Source organism: Gobio gobio (genome assembly GCF_949357685.1).
Source record: "Gobio gobio genome assembly, chromosome: 25".
Lineage (NCBI taxonomy): Eukaryota > Metazoa > Chordata > Actinopteri > Cypriniformes > Gobionidae > Gobio > Gobio gobio.
This window is the reverse complement of record NC_137121.1, coordinates 27,821,457-27,843,976: the sequence shown is the minus strand read 5'-3', so window position 1 is coordinate 27,843,976 and position 22,520 is coordinate 27,821,457. Positions and strand designations below refer to the sequence as shown.

Below are 22,520 nucleotides of genomic sequence, written 5' to 3'. Positions count from 1 at the left end.
TTACGAAAAGGCTTTTGCAACAACTACATTATATAAATATCTTTCCAGTGAGGTAAAAATAAAGACTAATTTCACTTCATAGTTTTTTCAATGTGTTATCTTTTCTCTATCCAGGGGCAGCCATTTTCTTCTTCTTTTGTAAAGTATACTAGTCCCCCATAAATCCTCAAATAATATCTATACAATAAATACTTTTCTTTCACTATCAGCAGTCAAAGTAATGTTTAAACACGTCTGCTGACAGGAATTTGTGTGTAGTTTGGCTTCAGGCACAATTCGGTGTCAGGCACGTTTTTATTGACATTTTCTCATGTTGTTTAACCTTTTAAACATGACTTGGACCCTTTATATGTTTGGCTTTGAGTTTGGAATTGTCCTAAAGATTAAATAAAGACTTCTGTGCGTAATGTGAGTCTTATTGTTTATGTAGAGTTTAACTTGTCATTTTTAAATGACTTTTTCCCCCCTGAACAAACCAAAAGACAAGACAAGATTCATTGTCATGTTACCTCAGAATGTCTTGAAATAATACTAAATGCTTCCTCTTAAATGTAGTTAGTTATAAATAAGTAACGTCATTCGGAAGCTGGTGGCTACTACTGACTGTGAATGTGTGACCGAGAGGATCAGCAGAGAGCAGACCTCCAAACTGCATCTTAACACGCCCCGCCCACGCGTGCGTATGATTGGCTGTCGTTTGGTGTCAACTTTATCATGCCCCGCCTATGAACTCTTCTGATTGGCTGGCCTTCGGTAGAACGAGAACTTTTGGAGCAAGAACTTTATATGCACGTAGTACCTGCCCGGTCTTTGAAAACATCCACGGAAGGGAAAGGGAAAGACCGGTCAGTTCAAAACACGTTGGACTCGCAGTCCATTTTGGTCGATAGCACTTCGGATATGCACTCGCAGAAAACTCCCAGAAACGGATTAACTTGCAAGATGGTTCTTCAGGCTGTTGGTAAAGTTTTAAGGTAACGCGTTGTTGTTTTTATAAATCCATTTGATATGTCTCATGCAGCTTAATAAACATAAACAGAGGCTATATTTAGATTTATACATCATCTGAAAGCTGAATAAATAAGCTTTCAATTGATGTATGGTTGTTAGGATAGGACAATATTATATCTGAGGGTGCAAAAAAATCTAAATATTGAGAAAATCGCCTTTAAAGTTGTCCAAATGAAGTCCATAGCAACGCATATTACTACTACTACTACTAATAATACAGTTTTTATATATTTACTCTAGGAAATTAACTAAATGTCTTCATGGAACATGATCTTTACTAGTGTCCTAAAGATTTTTGGCATAAAAGAAAAAAAAGATAATTTTGACACAATGTAGAATAATGTACAAATTATACCCGTGAGACTTATGACTGGTTTTGTGCTCCAGGGTCACATATAATAAACAAAGTAACGATATTAAGTTAATTAATATGTGCATAATTTACACACATGCCTAGGTCGATATTTATTTATTTTTGTCCCGTATGGAGGATGAATTTTTATATTATATATAAGAAAATAGTTATATTTGGATGCCACGAAACACTTTACATGGAAGTCACAGGTACACATGGCGAATATGTTGATTGAAATTAATTCTTAGACTTTTCCTACATATTAAGCCTATACATGATTGGGGGGGCCTATATGATTTTTAGGATTTCGAATGATGTTACTGACAGTGATAAAACATGTTTCGCTATAGGACATTTGTTGTTATTCGCACATGATGAAAAGCACGCGCGAATATAATACATTCCAATCGCAGATATCAGAATTGGTTGAGAAATATTACGTGTCTCATACTTAATTATTAATGAGGAAACTGAAACCGTTTGTAATGACTCCCTGTTCTCCCTTCACTTGCACTGGTAATTACTTCAGTGAAATTTAGATAGTGAGTGTTTAGTGGGAAGATAGATAGATAGATAGATAGATAGATAGATAGATAGATAGATAGATAGATAGATAGATAGATAGATAGATAGATAGATAGATAGATAGATAGATAGATAGATAGATAGATAGATAGATAGATAGATAGATAGATAGATAGATAGAGTTGTAGTATTGTGTGTGATGTTTTTCTTTTTCTTTAGGTTTTTAACCTCTTTGGGAGCCCACAAATTAATGTACCACTTTCATTATTTTTGCATAACTGCATTTAAACCTTATCATGCTTTTAAAAAGACCAGAAAAGGGTAACATTTCACTTTAAGTGTGTATGTGTGAGTGAGGGATGGCTTACAAACACCCCTCTCTTCCCCCCCGATCTGTTGTGATGACCTCTCGTTGTGTCCGTCCCCATGCCGCTGTTGCTGTGTTTAACACGAGACTGTCATCGCAATGGCTCTTCACACACTCTTCACACACTCTTCATGCCTATAAGAACTAGGAAGTACAAACTTGGCTAGACACACTCGTCCAAGGACCAGCAAGTACTTTAGCATTAATGCTGAAGGTCACCAATGTTTGTTTCAAACAATTAGAAATTATATAAAATAGGTTGAAACAAATATAAATTTGTCCTGATTAGTTTAATTTTTTAATATTTTATTAAAGGATGATATTACATTAATCAAGGGCTGCTGCAAGAATTACATGCCAATACATGGTGCTTTATATGATATATAGAGAGCATATATATTGCCAAAAATAATGCTAGATGTACTATAGATGCAGATATTAGATGCCCTTATTTTAAGCATTTTTAATGAACTTATTATAAATAAAAATGGCGATAAATCAATCTATCACTTCTCATAAACCAGCTTGCTTGGTGGTGCTTTTGCTCACTATATTTTGATTTGACTCATTTTAAAATATTAACTTGACATCCTTTGACAGGGATTATATAGGCTGTATGGACTGAAATGAAACATTGGTTTCCTTATTTTTTATTATTATTATTTTTCATATTGTGACATGCCATGTGACATTCATTCCTGGGTATTTATGGGTTTCTTTTGTTTGCGATTTTCAGCCTGATGAAGAGCTTCTAGCTCAAAACGTCACTCAAAAATGTACAGTTTAGCCTTTTTGGCAGAAACGTTTGTGCTGAAACTGTTTTGGAGTGCTTTTTTTTTGTTAAGCATAACAGTGTTTCCCTGAAGAGCAAACGAAACCATGCTGATACAGATAGACCCTGGGTTGTTTTACTGCTGTCTCCTGATTTCCAGATTGTAGTTTTGGTATGCATATGGACGTTCTCTGAGTTTTGTTTGAGTCAGGATGATTTAGAGATGTTTAGATGTTTTAGCTGCAGCAGATGCTGGATGAGCTGGTGTGTTGCATAATGTCAAGCCTCATGCATAGTTAAAATTTGAGATTCTGAACGGCACACTGTGTTTAATAATTGCTATTGACGAGATGTTTACTTGGCAATGGAGTTAATTGTTTAATTGCTTCAGTTCCCTAAAGAACTTGTGAACCTTATTTATGCCAAACCTTTGAGGGAAACCAGTGAACGTTTCACATGCCTAAAGACACTTCCAAAAAACGCACATTGTGCGCCAGACAAACATCTCTATTATTGTTTAAGATTTTGAAGTTAATCACAAGATATCAGTGAGTGGGAATATGCATTCGAGGGTCCAGAACACCATGTTATGTCAGTTGGTTTTTACTTGAAGAAACAGTTTGTGCATCCAAGAGTCTGAACGCACATTGTTTTATTTCAGCCTTCCCTGGGTTTCGTAATTTTCCAGGAAGCTCTGTTTTTCATGAATTATGTGGCGTAGGGCAAATTCTCAAGCCATTAGCTAGTTTATTTTAGGGGAAAGAAAAACGTTCTAGCTGCCAGCGGCCCTCCTCTTACACGCACACACTTCATGCCCACTCAGAGCAGTTTCCCGCAGATATCTTTGCCATAAAAGGCATTGTAGTTTTCAAACTCTCAAACCAAGCCAAGGTTTTGACCAAAGACCTGTATCATCCATTCAGCTGCAGAAAAACATCTGTTTGTGTATCAAACACTAAACTAAAGTGTCACAACAACATCATTTTACAGACAACCATTGTTGGCTCCACTTTGGTAGTGTTCACACTACAGTTAAATATGGTGTCACTCCACTTGTGAGTGTGTTTTGACTTATGAGCAAATAAGAAATACTTTGCTCTTTACATATACGTGCAACGTTTCAGCCGTAAGTAAATTATTAATGTTAGCTAGATTATGTTCATTACCTGTCTAGTGATGTATGTTTATGCTGAAATATAATACAATAATGGTTTGTATTTCTAAAAACATACATTGGTGCCGTTATGTGTAGTGAGTTGGCTCACGTGATTTAAGTTTCGTTCGTTATGTTTCACTGTTGTGGGACTTTTTAGGCAGCAAACATTTCTTTGCATTTGGGACAGCTCTGAGAATGTCCGACTCCCTGATAAGTGCCCTAACTACTGAAATAGGGAGCTGATTGAGACGCACCCTCGCTTTCTGCGAGAGAGCGCCCTCTGGCTTCAAGTATGAATGAAACGTACATTGCATTAGTGTTTAGTGTTCCATAATGTTCACATCGCCTCATTTTAGATTAGAATAAAACGTTCGATTTTCACTGGAGATTTGCCGAACGTGTAAATTCAGTAGATGGCGCTCCCGGTACACAAGGTGCGCCACTTTACGCTTCTGACACTCGCTTGTCACACAGAAGAAGAAGAGATAGACAGTATTTACGTGCTTGCCAAAAAGTGCAGGGGACGAATTTACTTTTTAGTAAAAGTATTCTATGCCCATGACTATAATTTTTACTGTGCGTTATGTGTTCAGGAGTGACTACTTTTATTATGTAGAACGAATTTTGGGGACGTCAATCTGACATTTGCATGTAGTTGTCACTCCCAAAAAAGTCTGGATCCAAACTGGAGCTGAGAAACAGAAAAGCAAATGGAGAACAATTAACATAGCCGATGTTCATAACATTTCAAGCAAAGATATTCGTGAGCATTTGATCTGATATAACTGGAGTACAAGGTGCATTATGTCAAGCAGCACCTGACCAATCAAGAATAGCACTTATCATTCTTTTCATTTTCTGTCTGTCTAATTTATTTATTTCAAAAAATAATTCTGTCCTGTGTGTTCTGTGCTAGATTAACTGAGACTTGTTACAGCACTTGCATACTGTTGCCCTTGACTGTTCTAGTTGCTTCTATTGCTCTCATTTGTAAGTCGCTTTGGATAAAAGCGTCTGCTAAATGACTAAATGTAAATGTAAATGTGAATGCTTGGCTAAAGAGAGATGTCTTTAATGGATAAAAGCGTCTGCTAAATGACTAAATGTAAATGTGAATGCTTGGCTAAAGAGAGATGTCTTTAATCTAGATTTAAACTGGGAGAGTCAAGCTCCAAACATTATCAGGAGGGCTATTCCAGAGTTTGGGAGCCAAATGTGAAAACGCTGTTCCTCCTTTAGTGGACTTAGATGGTACTACCAGAAGTCCAGAGTTGTGTGACCTTAAAGAGCATTATTGGATAGAAGATCGGTTAAATACACAGGAGCTGAACCGTTTAGGGCCTCTTGGTCAACACTAGCAATACTTTATAGTTGATATGGAACTTAATAGGTAACCAGTGTAGAGATGATAAAATTGGGGTTATATGATAATATTTTCTTGACCTGGTAAGAACTCTAGCGACTGCATTTTGGTCTAGAGTAGCTTCAGAGTGTGTATGTAACCTTTAAGAAACCGTATTCTCTTCCTATTCAATTCTGGACATTAAAATGTGTCCTTTATTAGTCAGCAGAGGGATGTGTTTAGCGGAGTGTTTGAGCTCAGCTGCGCTGATCCTTCAAAGATTCTGGGAGATTCTTTGGATCTTCCAGCTGCTTCAAGCCTTGAGTTCATATTCTTCTCAGATGGACCTGACAGCTGCCTGCCTGCTGGCTTCACTTTCACTTCATATCGGTTGGTCCTTCAGTGGTGATCCTTTATACTCATAATAGGTTCTTTGATAATAAATTGGTTTCACTTTATTTTGATGATTATTCTGTTGACGATTAGTAATGTTGCACCAACAATGACTAACTCTTATTAGAGTATTAGTAGACTGGTAGGGTTAGGATTAGTAGAAGTTAACTTGCAAAGTTACTTATTGTCAGTAAAATGTCAGTTGGGGACCATGAAAATAAAGAGTTAGCAAACTGTCTACTAATACTCTAATGTCTGGTAGTTGACATGTAGGGGGTGCAACATTGCTAATAATCAACAGAATGTCTAAAGGAGACCATCAAAATAAAGGGTTACCAATCATTTTATTTGAAAAATGAAACGCTCATCCCACCTAGATCCGTTGTCCAGGTTCTTTGACAATAATTTTATGAGTTTCGAAGAATAATTTCATGAACTGGATGTTTCATGTTCTGCTCAACCGATCTCATGATAAAACATAACTATTTTACCATGTGCCAATTTTGTATTCATTTGTAAGATGTGAATTAAACAGAAACTGAAATGAAGGTCCCAAACCCTATCCGTCAGTGGGACATATAAGCAAGATCATACGAAAATGTACTGAGATTGTACAAACTAGCCACCCATTCACCAAAATGTAATCCGAATTGCCATGAGAGTGTTTTGGTAACACAATCACTAGGGATCCACTGTTTCTAGGTGGTTGCCAGGACGTTGCTATGCAGTTGCTAAGGTGTTCTAAATAGGTTAATCTGTTGCTATACACTGTAAACCCTAACGCTCAAAGTAATGAATTGGTTTGAGTCGAGCCAACTCAAAAAAAAAAATTAAACCTTAAAAAGTATTTAGAACTTTCTTATTTTTTTGAGTTCTCAAAAAAACTGTCAAAAATATGTCAAAACTGACACATTTTAAGTAATCTGAATGGTTTCATTGTTTTGAGTTCTATGAACTTGCTTCTTTTTATTTAGACAAACTTAAATTTAACTGAAACTAGGGTGGGATTTCTATTTCCCAGCATGCTTTGCCATGCTAAAATTAAGTGTTATATGATGTTGTTTTTGTGCAAGATTAATGTTCAGTGGGAGATTTGGTAGTGTTTAATGTTTTGCTAATTTAGAAGAGTTTTTTTATTTTTTTTAAGTTTGTTGAATGTCATTCATCATAAGCCATTTGCAAGATGAGTTTATTGCCTCATTGTTTTAATTTTAATAATGAGGCGGCTTATTGTTACAGCAGTTCGTCATTACTGTTGAAAGAGGAACAAGAAATATCCTCTTTTGTCTATATTTCCCTCATATTTAGAATTTTTTTGTATCTTTCTTTGACCTCAAGCAGTAAATTGGCTCATAGTGTGAATTCCCGTGGTGATTTATCTTCATTTCTTTCCTGTTTTACACACAACACTAATCCTGTGTAGTTAAACAGAATGACATGCAACTAAAGTTGAAGTTTACCAGACTTCCCACGCTCCAATGATGTTTGATCAGACCGTGCTCCGCGATTAACCCTTGTAGACCTTTGACACGAGTCAATTTAAGACCTTGATATGGATGATAAGATCTCTCCCGCTCGGAAGCAATCCAGAATCTCATAAACCATTCCTTTTGTCTTGGCTTCAGTTTAAAAACACACCGTTTATGGACTTTGGTCCTCGTCCTGCTCCTATGATGGAGCGTTGTGTGTGGAAAAGGGGAAATGGTGAAGGTGGTCAGAAACTTGAGGTCGGGAATGAGCTGTTTACAGTGCAGAGGGACTTTAACAGGAAATCAAGTTGGTGGATAAGCAATAAATTCAGGGAGTTCCTTTGTCTGAAGCAAAACAACACTGATTTAAGGCTGAAAAGGAAGAAAAGAGTTCAAATGAGCGAGCAGTAAAGAGAAACTCTAGCTAATTTGTTCACATAAACACAATAAACCGAATAGGGGTCGCAGCGAGCGCAAGGAAAGGATGTAAATTCTTTATAACCCGTCCTTGCCTGTACTCTTGTTATTAACTGTTTAATGACCCCTATAACCTTTGTCCCAGCCAGCTGCGGGATCTGCCACAGCAATGCAATTCTGCCATTTACATGTTAAAACTAGCACTGGAAGTCTGTTTTGACACCTGAGTTTGAAACGGACGAGAAATGTGGTTTACTCCAAAGAAGCGGAGATGTAGGACTGCTTTGGGAAGTTTTTTCAAAGGCTTTGGAAGTTCTTACACTTTCTTGTCTGGATCTATTTATTTTATCTGTGTGATTTACAGACACAATGACTCTCTTCTACACTCAAAAAGATTTTAAAGCCTTTTTTTAAGATTTACTCATTTCAACTGTATAGTACAATTCCATCAAATTGAATTTACTAATCCTTAAATATTATTAATATTATGAATTTTTAAATGAGTAAAAAAAAATGAGCTCATTAAAACATTTTGTATGAATATTAATGGAATAAGGGAATTGACCATTTAGTTTGTGTGATTTGTATTTACTAATTTAAACATTTTCATTTTCTTTTAAGAAATTAAAAACATGCTCAACATACACTCAAAAAAGTAGCCTTTTTTAAAGATTTACGAACTTCAATTGTATAGTAAAATTCCACCAAATTAAATATAATAATCCTTACATATTATGAATTAAGAATATTTAAATGAGGGGGGAAAAACTAGAGCTTAATAAAACATTTTGTATAAATCTTAATAAGGGAATGGATCATTTAAGTTTGAGATTCGTAAAAAAAAAAAAAAAACGAAAATGTTTAAATTATCAATAGAAATCACATTAACGAAATGGTCCATTACCTTTTTCCATTAAGATTTATTGAAAAAATTAAGCTATTTTTTTTCATTCGTAAATCTTAAAAAAGGCTCATTCTTTCTGAGTGTGTTGAGTGTGTTTTTAATTTCTAAATTAAAATGAGTTTTGATACAGTTTTTAGGAGATCTAGTCAACAGTTGTACAACTGAAAACAAGGCATAAGAAAAGAAAAAAAAAAAGAATGACATTCTTGAAAACGTTGTTTTTAATTATTAATTTTAAAAAAAGTAACACAAACACTTCACTACTTATTAAAGCTGCCCTGCCACACGTATTTCATTACTTTTGTGGTAAAGTCTACAATGCAGAAAGACTCATTAATATTCAACGAGCTAAGCTGCTTGACTCTGATTGGCTAACAGCTAGCCAATTAGAGCCTGGCTATCAGCATCCTTTACCCAGTGCAACAAGTTGAGGAACTTTGTTTACTATCGCCTGGAATCGCTGCAGAAATGGCTTCTTCAGGTATATTTTTTATATATATATATATGACGTTTAGCCATCCTTGCTGTATACGAAAGCTGTCACTGAGCTAGAGGAATTCTGTGGGCGTGGTCTCAACTGGGTGAGCTCATGAATATTAATGATGAGCTTTTGTAATTGGCCTGATTTCTCCGCTTATTTCTTTTCAGTTTATATATATATATATATATATATATATATATATATATATATATAATATGTAGCAGTTCATTTTCACATTCACGACATAACACAAACATGGACCTAATACGTTTAAAAAAATACAAGTAAAAATGGTTTTGTGTGGCAGGGCACCTTTAATATTCGAAAAACCTTGGTCCACCAAGTCATGTGGTGCAGTCAACATGCACAAAAAAAAACATAAATCAGGAAATGACATCATAGAGAGGATCTTTGCAGAGACTCATGACTGTGTGTCAAGATCAAAAAGCAAAAATATCAAGATTTTAGTTTAAAATGTCATGTGTGAAACCTGAATTAGCGTTTTATGATGTCTGTAAAAAAAAAAATGTTCTTACATCAAATAATGCATTTTATAAATGTATTAAATATATGTTGGGTGTATGGACAATGTTATATTTTACTTGCTAGTTACACCATATGTCATTTGTACAGTTATTAAATTTAGATGTTTGAAAACCTCTTGTGCATTTGGTACCGCCGCGACTGAAAACGTTAAAAGCGCACTTCACTCTGGGTTCCACTCTGTGCGTCTCCTCTTAACGTGTCTCTCTTCTCCTGTCTTGCAGGAAATCCAAAACGAAGCCCAATGGAAAGAAAGCACCCGCTGAAGAGAAGAAGCACTACTTGGAGCCAGAGTACACAAAAGTGCGGGTCGTGGACTTCGACCTGAAACATTTGGTGGCGCTTCCCACCAGAGAGATAGACCTCAACGAATGGCTCGCCAGCAACAGTGAGTTCCTAACCAAACATTATAGCCGTTAGAAGTGTTCGCCCTGTATTTTGAGGCTGAGAGTCTTTGTCCGTCTTCAAAAATAACCTTCTGTCAGTCAAGAGTTTGTAAATCAGTCGCATTTTTCTGTGTGTGTGTGCAAAGTATACGAAGCCATTTCAGAGCACTAGCTTGTTAAATAGTTAATGCTCTGATAATGAGATGATTTGGTTAATTATTAAATTATTTCTGAAAGTAAAGAGACGGAACAACAACAAAATACCAGAGACTGCAACAGCAACAGACACCCGCATTGACAAGCGCTTGTGTGAGGGGGTTACGAGAGTCCCAACATTAACACATTTTCATAGGTCATAACTTTTGGAGAAAAATAGCGCAGACACTGGACAAAGATTAAACTTTCTAGAGTACATGTGTCGCCTGCTTGTTTTCGCATATGCTAAATGGAGTATGCTACATAGGGTGATCAGATTTCCCATGGTGGAATACGGGACAGGATGAACCGGCACCCCCCCCCCCCCCCCCCCCCATGTTTATCACAACTTCACTTGACAAAAATTCACTGAAATTGCGTAGCATCCAGTTGGGGTGGGCAACATAACCAAAAGCTTATGTCATGATATGAGGACTTTTATTTCATGAAAACAATATATATCATAGAGTTATTTTATTTGCTTTTGTATAAAAAAAAACAATGAAGCAAATGACAAACAATAGAACAAATATGATATATGAATATGATTATGAAACCCTTTTTTCAGGTACAGTGGGTTTATTTAACATGTATACATTTATTTAAAGGATTATTTCACTTCAAAATGAAATTCAAGATGTTCATGTCTTTCTTCAGTCGAAAAGAAATGACGTTTTTTGAGGAAAACTTTCTGGGATTTTTCTCCACATCATAGACTTCCATGGCAACCAACTGTTGAAGGTCCAAATCAATGCAGTTTCAAAGCGCTTCAGAGGCTCTGCAGATCCCAGACGAGGAATAGGATCTTATCTAGCCAAAACCATCGATGTCCACCAGATAATCACCATATTTATAATGAAACCATCATATTTAAAAATGAGATTAATCATATCATATAATAAAATGTAATTTATTGTTGCTATTGTAAATCTATGTTAAATTATTATGGGATCTCCTTAATTGCTTTCAGAATCTTAACTTTTTAAAATATATTTTTATTACACACACAAGCATGTATATATTTAAGGAAAAAATATTATTTTTATATATAAAACATTTATATGTATATATATTATAGATTATATAAATGTATATACATGCAAATATTTCTTAAATATATACATGAATGTGTGTGTATTTATATATAAATAATAATTAACAGAGTACACACACATATATGTAAACACAAACTTTTATTTTGGATGTGATTAATCGCGATTAATCTTTTGACAGCCCTCATTTTTATATTAACATATTTGAATGACAGTATATTTATTGAACAAAAATGAATTCTTTATTTAGCGAAATAAACAGAAAATAGTGCAAACTCTGCTAAAGTGATTGTTTTGAACAAGTATTAATTAAGACATTATTAAAAACATTTGTATCAATACTGTGTCTTTTGCTCCATGCTGGTTTAGCCCCTTGATCTCCTCCACGCTCTCTAATTTCCCGCCTTCACTAACGGCAAGTTAATCGATAACGCATTGTGATTGGATGGAATTTTGTTCCCCAAAATATACTTTGACTGGCTGCTTTTGATTAGGCTATTATCGCGACGGAAGACTACTACTCGCTTTTATGATCGAGGACAATTTAGGAAAGAAGAAATACGGGACAAAACATATTTTTCATAATTAGTTGAAATGCTAAAATACACTAAAAATAGAGCTAAAAATATGGAACTATCCAAGGGAAAATGGGACGTCTGGTCACCCATGTGTTCGACTGTACAAAGTATTAAAAAAACCAAGTATACATTGGGCTTTGCGATTTTCACTGGTCGAACAATAAAACGTTCACGTTTGATGTTAGCATTTTGCTAAGCTAACAACAGAATAGTCCACATCAAAAAAGTACAAACAAATTTCATTATGAACCAATTAAGAGTTTTAATTATGTACCAAATTGTATTTATTGTTAAAAAGGGAAATGTTTAAAAATGTGTTTTTAATGATTTTCACCTGGCAAACAATACAACTTTTAAGTTTGATCTTAGCATTTTTGCTAAGCTAATGGCAGGATAGTCAAATGAAATTAAACACAAATGATGTTTAAAATAATACATTTTTAGATGTATACTTAAGTTTATTTATTGTTATTTCTCGCCTCATCCACCTGTTTTTTTAACTGACGTCATGCCAGCCTTTAAACGCTGCCGTCATGGGAAGCTCTTCAGCTTCAGTGATTGTGAAATATCAGTGAGCCGTCACAACTTCTCTAAATGTCAAACTTTTCTTTTGTCCTTTGCAGCAACAACCTTCTTCAATCTCATAAATCTGCATTATAGCACCATCTCAGAGTTCTGCACTGGGGACACGTGTCAAGCCATGACGGCCTGTAATACGTAAGTCCTTTCATTTTCTTTTGCCTTTCTTTGTTTCGTCTGTCTCTTTCTTCCTCTAGACATGTCCTGGGGCGAGAATCAGAACCTTCCTATTACGAGAACTGCTGCTGGATCAAATATTTCTCATATTCACAGTGCTTTTCCATATTAAGGCCAGATCCCGGATCAGCGCACTGGCTTTGTAAGAATCTGGGTTTGTAGGTCTGATTGGGGTAAATGCATGACTGGAGTGAAAGCTGACACATTGGCTTTCAGATGTGTTTTGAGTGAGAGAATAAGGGAACTGTTCTCAGAATTAGAGGTTTTGTAAGTTTGTTTGAGGCGGAACCAATTAAAAGGCTTTAACGCCTATAGTTAAATGTTCTCACAGACTGTATGAGTGTTTCAGGGGCCAGAGGTCAGTTATAGCATTACTTGACAACATTTACCTTACAGCTGTAGTCTCTCGACCAACTCTATGAAAGTAATCATTACTTTTTACACATTTTTAAGGGTAAAGAGTAAAATTTCCCAGAATGTCTATTTTGCACTTTCCCCTAACCTACACTTTTAACTTCTCTGTACTAAATCACAAGGATCCAGAAAATTCTGAAAATCCAGAGAACTGTATGTAGTTTACCTAATAATATAATAATAATAATAATAATAATTACCATTTTAGTTGTTGTTGTTATAAATGTGTGTGCGTGTATGTATTAGTACTGTCAAATCAAGTAATCGCATCCAAAATAAAAACTTGTGTTTACATAATATATGTGTGTACTGTGTATAATTATTATGTATATATAAGTACACGCATGCATAGAATTTTTTTTATATTTATATATAATATAAATGATGTGTGTGTGTATATATATATATATATATATATATTACATGCAAATATTTCTTAAATATATACATGAATGAGTGTATTTATATTCACATAATAATTATAGACAGTACACACACATATATTATGTAAATACAAATTTTTATTTTGGATGCGCACTCACATTTATATTTATTTATTAATATATATATATATATATATATATATATATTAGGGATGCCACAAGTCTCAATATAATATTGAACCGTTCGGTACGGCATTCACGGTTCAATACGCGCTTGTGAATTGCGTTTTTTTTCGGTTTCGCATTTAATTAATTATTTTTCTACAAATTCTATAATTTGCCTCCATCCCAATACTGAACAACGCAACATATTCACTTCACACGTTAGTGGTAGAGTTATACTCACGGAACACTAGAGTTATTCACAATCACCAAAGTTCATTATTTGCATGCGTTTTAAAGCCTTGCCGGCTCATTCGCGTGCGCGGTTTTAACATGCGGTTTTCTGAGCGCGTGCACTAAAAGCCTGTCAAACATGTGATTACTGGACTAAGTAGTCTTACTGCGCTAATACTGTCAAATACACACAAGGTTAACATAAGCACAGTCGGTTATGTCTAAAGTGAAAGTAAAATCGTAATCGTGTCTGTATATTAGATGCTTAAATTGACAACAGGGCAGTAGTGAACACGCGGTCCTTAAAGGGACAGTTCACCTCTAAAATATAGGGCTGCTCGATTATGGAAAAAATCATAATCACAATTATTTTGGTCAATATTGAAATCACGATTATGTAACACGATTATTTCACATGACTTTGGGAATGTGTTGCATTTATTAAAAAAACACCTTTCAACAATTCAATTGAAATCGTAACATTTGTTGTACTTTTTGAACTATTAAAATAAATAATATAACATATATTCAAATCAAAGTATAAAAGTATTCACGTAAAAATGATAACCACAAATAAATAAGATCAACAATATGGTTCGGCTAGATATGCTTTTCAGGTATGTCTAACATTAGTTTTCAGGTACAGAAATGTATCAAAAGTAAAATAACATTGCATATTTAAGTACATAAATTAAAGATTAATTCTATTAAACTTACAAAAGCTATTCAATCAAGAGCGGTGAGTGATGTCCTTGTCTTTTGTTGTTTGACATTAAACAGACAGCAGTAAAGGCTACTGCCCCTTTAAGACCTAATGATCGGATATGAGTCGTCTTTCTCGACTGTATAAAGTTCACTTAAGGCATATACAGACTATGTCTGCTAGGATACTCATCAAGATGGACATGTTGACATACGTTTTGTGTGAGTTTGTCCGTTCAAGAGCAAGACTTGAAAGAGAACTCAATATTTGCGCGCTGTGAGACGCACATTTTCTCACAGCGCGCGCGTCTTCTCATTCGCGTCTTCTGGCACTAAACCCGGGTGAAGACGGCGAAATGGCAGCACTCGCATGCATTGAACAAAGTTTACAAAGAGAGAATTATTTGAAAAATATGAAGGGAAAAAAGGACGTTTACACGGCATCCCTGCTCTCGTCAGTTTTTGTTTCTTTATTAGATTGTCATAGATCACTCTGTGTTTTTTCAAGTGGTTAAACAAATTCGTGATGTTCCCTTGCGTTGCAGCCACTACCAAATACCATGTAGCAAATCTTGCACGTAGCATATTTCTGCTCGTCGTCTGATTCCTCGAAGCCAAACTGTTCCCAGACAACGGAGTTGGTTTTGCCTTTTTTGCTCACCAAACGCTGCTGTAACTGCCCTCCTTCTGCCATCTTTACTCGCGCCGAGTTTTTAAATTCCAGCGGATGATATGCACACGAGACTCACGAACTGAGAGAGATTGTGGCTTCGGGAGGGGCGGATGTTTCATTCAGAACGCAAGACAAAATAAGACTGTTCTTGCAAAACTGAACATGGCAAAATAATAGTTTTTTCTCGATTGTACTATTTTGGTGATCGTTGGGAGGCGAAATCGAAATCGAAATTCGATTAATTGCACAGCCCTACTAAAATAATGTCATTATTTACTCACTCTAATATTGTTCCAAACCTGTATTAATTTCTCGATGACAGAATTTTCATTTTTGAGTAAACTATCCCTTTAATGTTAATACAACAACAAAAGACAAAGAGAAAATCACTCACTGCTCTTGACTGAATAACCATCTACTAGATCTACTAGAATAGGTTTCGTTCAAGAATGTAAAAAAACCCATTATTTTTCACATATTTGACATTTTTGCAGCTCCTCTCTTCCCAGCATGTCAGTTCCCGTCCCTCTTTCTGAAAAGCACAGTGTGTTCTGATTGGTCGGCTGGATCAGTGTATTGTGATTGATCAAACACTTTGAGCGTGTTTCAGAAATGTCACGCCACTGACCATAAGCGTGAGTTTCAACACACACATCTCAACCAGGCCTCATCCGCTCAGTCAGCACTTTTACCAATAATTGGAATTTCACAAATATTTTGCTACAAATGTTTGTCTATTAATATGCCTTTACGTTGCTTTAATGCATTATTTAATGCAATTTTTTTAGGTCATTTGTTAGGAGCATAAAAAAAACAAATGGATATTGAAAACAAAACACATCCTATGTTATATGCTATATCATCTGCTCTGTAGAGGACACCAGAACTATTTATTGAGAAAATTAAAAGACATGAATAGACAAAAACAATGGGATTTTTTTTTTCATTCACCAATCAATTTTTATGCTTCAAGTTTTTTTTTTTATCCAAACTTTGTATAAAGATGATTCTTAATGTTATGTATTAATATTAACATAATAATTTGATATACCATTTTATGTGTAAACATGGCCATAAATGCCATTCCCATTCTATGCAATGCATCTTTATACTGTATCTAATTTGCATATTAATGTGTTTTGGGACAGTATGTCATGTAAAAAGACGTGTAATAATAGTTTAATAAAAATGTCTCATATTTAATAAGAATATCCTTAAAACTGTGTATGTTGTCAGAGAAATTCGCTAAATAATGTCTACAGAGGCAAAACCTCTATTCTGGGTCAGGAGGAGTGGCATTTATATTTAGATGTCACTTCCGAAACTTTGGCCGTCGGTCCTCTTAGCAATAATAGTTTTATTCAATTAATGTTATAGACTGTAGCCTCGAAAGTGAGCCAAGATCGCCATACGATCACTAAAATGCTGTTGCTTTGTCAGTTCATCGCGATCTCACAAAGTTCCGTTATAAAAATGTCAACAATAAATCTCTTACTTACATCGTGTCTTGACTTTGTTTGTTAATGAGAGGTTTCATGAGCCTGCATTAACTGAGCGGGTTTTGAGCGGTGAGATTCTGATCAGTTCAAGAGATCAACTGTGATTGGCTACATTACTCGCCGCTGCAAAAACACGCTGTAAATAGATGCTTTTGACGCTCTCCAGAGCTCGGACACAAATTGCCAAATCTTTTTCGCCAATATTCTTACAGTATCAACTGAGGGTGCTTACTGAATTGTTTAAATGAGGGATATTGTGATGTGTAATTTGTAACTTTGCAGACATTTTTCATGCTCAAACAGCAACATTACACACTAAAGAAAGTTAAGACCATAATAAGACCACTTTAACATGGAGCGTAAAACGTAGTTTGAAAAAAGTTTAGTTTTCAAGATGAAGCATTCAAAAAAAGCCCCAATCGTAGAATCAGTGGAGCGGCGGAAAGCCGTGCCTCTGACTGCACACAGTCCCACAAGTGAGCATGTTGACTTTTGAAATCTTTGCTCAACTCGTTTGCCCTGTTTGGCCGGAGCGAAGCCTGGGTGTGAATCCTCATTTACACACTGACCCTGTAGAACCAGATACTTGACTATTCATGGACCAGAATTACCAACACAAAACACAAACAATTGCAGGCATACCACGAAGGGCAAGGATGGGTGCGCTAAGCAAAACACAAGCCTTATTTTCCATCACTGTCGGTTTTCAATTGATGGAAGAAAGGGATGGACAATGATGGACAAATAGACCAGATGTTCAACTCGTTTCTGATTTAGTGCAGTTATGTGGTTATATTATGCTGAGGTATTTTATTAGTATGATTATGTTTTTTAGATGCTGGGTGTTTCTTCAACTATGAACACTTCAGTGTTCCAGGGATGGAATGTTTTATTATTATTTTTTATCAGATTCTTTTTATGCTTAAATGTTGTCTTATTGTCCCAGACATTCAATCTTAAACTATGAAAATTATCCATAAAATATATGATAATTATCTATGATAATCTGAACAAACAGTTAAATATTCAAGCTAAAATTTATATCCGTTTTTAACACAAATTATGACAGTTCCTCAGTTATAGTTTTGCTATATTTTAGCAATTGTTAATGTACATTTTTACCAGTAAGTAATTTTAGCTTGATATGATTATGAAATGTGAGACAAGTGTTCTGTGAGGAAAATAAATAAGGTAAACATAATTTGTGAAAGCATATTTTTATTGTGCATTGTGAAAATTCTGATTAGTTTTTTTAAATAATTGTTAAAAAGGTCATTTTGGGAACGCAAAGAATTTGAACAATGTATTCCAAAAATGCTTCCACCACTTTTTTTTTTTTTTTAAACAAACACGTGGTTTAAAATAAACTGTAGTGTTTGTAACGTTTCAAAAAATGACAATTCTGTAATGCATGTACACTTTTGGACATTGTTAGACAAAGTAATTTAATTGAGTATGAAAATAGTTTTAAGAGCCTTTCATTTTCTAAACGTCCTTAGTGCCACAAATGCCCAGTTGAAGAAACACCTTAAAAAAATGTCTACTTGTTGTACAATTGCATACATTGTAATCAAAATATCCTGTTTTCGGTGGGCCTTTTTACTCTAAATGTTTACCAAATTAAAAAAAGGTTTTGTACTGGTAAGTTTAGTCCTTGCGGTTGTGAAACTGCCGCCATTTCCACATGGACTTGTGTCATTTGTAGATATTTGAGAACATTGGGAAACTTGCTGGCACTCGGCCTGCCGTTTGTTTGCCTGTCCATTCAAAGACATGTAGCGTGTGTGTTTACACGCTTTAGTTTACCGTGATGGTTATTTCAGTTAAACCGTTTGCTGTATGTTTGAATCTGCTCATCCATTGGATGCCTCAGGTCACTGGGTTCCTTCTGTAAGGTCAGTTATGCGGACAGTCTGCATTCCTAGAGATTTGTAATGTCTACAGCCCCTCAAACCTGCGCTACCCTCCCAAACTGAGCAATCCTCCTTAAAGCTGACAGTAGCTGCATTCTTTCAACAGTAAAGTGTTGTTCACTTTGTCCTAATGTGCTCGAAATGTGACTCACAAGAAGTGAATTTAATGTTAGTTTGTGGTCTTTTTCACAGAATATACTACTGGTATGATGAAAGGGGGAAGAAGACGAAGTGCACAGCGCCTCAGTATATCGACCTTGTTATGACTTTTGTCCAGAAATTAGTGACGGATGAAGAAATCTTTCCCACAAAATATGGTGTGTATAATTACTGCCCTCTAGCTGTCATAATGGACAACTACACGATTTGAGATTTCAACGTGTGAAGTCAAATCCTCTAGATCAGTGGCGCCCTCTAGTGTCCATAGAGTAGAAGGAGAATGTCAATATAACTAATGGGCTTTTTAAAAAAGAAATAGCCGTGTATAATAGTATAGGATCATAGTAAAAATACATACAATGAAATATATAGATTTAAATATATATTATAATAAAGGAAAAGAAGTCCAGGGTGCTCAGGGAGTTCAATAAGACGTTTGAAGGTGCTCTTTGGGGTGGAAAAAAGAAAATCCAAGGCACTCTTCTTCAAATTATTATAATTAATTATTATAAATTCATAATAATTTGAATTAGAGTGCCTTGAATTTTCTTTTTTCCACATTCATATATTATAATAATTTATAAAAATTATTATAAGTAATTTAATATTAACTTAATTCAAAATGTAGTCCTAGATTTTGTGTGTGTGTATATATATATATATATATATATATATATATATATATATATATATATATATATATATATATATAATTTATAAATATAAAAAACAATAAAACAACAAATTATTCATTTTATTGAAATATTTAGTTCTTTGTTTTAGTGCTGTCAAATCGATCAATCACGATTTAATCGCATCCAAAATAAAAGTTTGTGTTTACATTATTTATTTATTTATTTATTTATTTATTTATTTATTTATTTATTTATTTATTTATTTATTTATATATATATATATAAAATATAATATTGTGTGTGTGTGTGTGTGTGTGTGTGTGTGTGTGTACTGTTTATAATTATTATGTATATATGAATACACACACACATTCTTAAATAAATGCATTCGAGTATTAATATATACATAATAATTATAAAAAGTACACACACACACACAATATTATATTTTATATATATGTGTGTGTACTGTTTATAATTATTATGTATATATGAATACACACACACATTCTTAAATAAATGCATTCGAGTATTAATATATACATAATAATTATAAAAAGTACACACACACACACAATATTATATTTTATATATATATATATATATATATATATATATATATATATATATATATATATATATATATATATATATATATATATATAAATAATGTAAACACAAACTTTTATTTTGGATGCTATTAAATCGTGATTGATCGATTTGACAGCACTAAAACAAAGAACTAAATATTTCAATAAAATGAATAATTTGTTTAAATTATATATATATATATATATATATATATATATATATATATATATATATATATATATATATATATATATATATATATATATATATATATATATATACAAAATCTAGGACTACATTTTGAATTAAGTTAATATTAAATTACTTATAATACTTTTTATAAATTATTATAATATATGAATGTGGAAAAAAGAAAATCCAAGGTACTCTAATTCAAATTATTATGAATTTATAGGACTAATATATATATAAATTTGTTTATATATAAAAGTTTGTTTAAAGTATAAATATATATATATATATAGCATTTAAACACAAACTTTTGTTAGATTGCGATTAATCGATTTGACAGCCCTACTTTATTTATTTTTAATTCCCTAACATTTGATTTAATTTCAGACAATTAATTAAATTAATAATTTGCATTTTAATAAACCGGAATATTATAATCGTTTTTATTTATTTTATTTGAAATTGTAAAAGTAAAATTAACTTTTATAAACAATACAAAATATTATAGATATAATAAATTATTTAAAATATATTTTTATTATTAATCCTATCAGGTTTCCTAATTCCCTAACAATTGATTTAATTACAAACAATAAATGATATTGTTTGTAGATTAATTCAACTGGATTATTTATTTTAATATAGTTTAGAAATAGCTGTTTATACTTTTTGTTAATAAATGATTATACTTTTTTGTAATACTAGCTGGTTTTTTAAAAATCATGTATTTAATACTTTACTTACTTTTAATTTTCTAACATATGCAATTTAATGTTTATAATCAGGAAATTAGTTTAGTCATTTATGGCAAATTTGTGAATAAATCTTATTTTGCTTGTTTTAGTGTCTAAAAAAAGTCCTGCAAAAATTGAACTATATTTATTGACTTTATTTTGATGTAATTTGATTAAATAATATTGAAGCATTAAAAAAAACCAAATGCTAACCATCTCGATTTCCTTCCAGGCAAAGACTTTCCCAACTCGTTCGAGTCTCTGGTGAAGAAGGTCTGCCGGTACCTGTTCCACGTGTTGGCGCACATTTACTGGGCGCACTTTAAAGAGACGGTGGCTCTGGAGCTGCAGGGACACTTGAACACACTGTACGCACATTTCATCGTCTTCGTCAGGGAATTCAACCTGATCGACCCCAAGGAGACCTGCATCATGGACGACCTGTCGGAGGTGCTGTGCGCCCCCCTGCCCCCCCATCCACACAATCACGTGACCGAGAGATGAGCCGGTAGCGGAGGACGGAAGATGACATGATAAAAGCGGGCGGCCTCCTTGGACGGGCCCCTCCATCACTTTATCCTCACCGTCTCAATGTGAACTGATCAAAAGGTGGGGACGGGTGGTCTGCAGTTCTTCTACCAGCACAGATTGCTGTGAGGGTTTCCTACAGGACAAACAATCTGTCGACATTATCATTTATATAGGAACGTTTTATATTTTCATTTGCTTTTTTAACATTATTATTTTTGCGCATGCGCTCTTGGAGGTTTTCTTTTAGGGAATGGTATTTCAGCTCCGCTCTCATCGGTGCCTTAGATGTATAGCTAAGGTATCCTCTGTATATGCAACACTGTTTAGAAAAGGATCATTGACCTCTGGCTCCCCCTTGTGGAGGGAGTGAAGTCACACACCGACTGACTGTTTATGATCTCTCTCTGCAGCCTTATCTCACACACTGTAAACTGAGTCGCTCTCTTTCATATTCCAGCCATCGTTCATTATCCGCTTTCCTTTACGTTAGCGAAATCATTTCCAATGGTTCCAAATGTACTCTTTGGCCTTTTAAGATGATGTAAAAAGGGTTTGCCGGTTGCTCTAGAGAAAGCCTGGATTTGCTTTTGTATATTTCTGACAAGGATACTAGCGATGTCTGCTCGCTCGGAGAGAGGGACAAGTGTTGTGTTGATGAGAGAGCGCATCCTCCATTCTTTTTATTTCACTTTTTATCTTTTTTTAAATTATCAAAGTCATGAATATTGTGGCAGCCCACGTGTGTAGAAACTGCACATTAATCCCCACACACAGAAATAGATTGTAACTATATATATATAAAAAAAAAAATCACAATAATTGCCTTTAGCGAGAGAGCATTTCTCCTCCTTATTTAATTTATTTGTACTTTATCTATTTGCAGAGTTCTTCTGTTCTCGCTTTCTTTTTATGTATTTTGATTATCTAAGTTAAAAGCCACTTAATATTTTAAGCTCTGCAAAACATAATCAAATAAAAACAAGAAATGCCACATTA

The 22,520-nt window shown here is 34.2% G+C and overlaps 1 protein-coding gene across 4 annotated transcripts in view; it reads left to right on the top strand.

The window, feature by feature from the left end:
• mob2a (MOB kinase activator 2a) overlaps positions 1 to 22,520 on the top strand; it is a 76,480-nt gene extending 53,960 nt beyond the window's left edge. For 2 of the 4 annotated variants that reach the window (XM_079809861.1, XM_079809859.1), the window contains exons 2-5: positions 9,960 to 10,123; positions 12,570 to 12,663; positions 18,875 to 18,999; positions 21,226 to 22,519. In XM_079809861.1, the coding sequence (XP_079665987.1) occupies positions 9,960 to 10,123; positions 12,570 to 12,663; positions 18,875 to 18,999; positions 21,226 to 21,497 (655 nt within the window). In that variant the 3' untranslated portion in view covers positions 21,498 to 22,519. Of the gene's footprint in view, positions 1 to 811; positions 975 to 9,959; positions 10,124 to 12,569; positions 12,664 to 18,874; positions 19,000 to 21,225 lie in introns of those variants that run through there. The other 2 variants (XM_079809858.1, XM_079809860.1) reach the window with 2 other exon arrangements.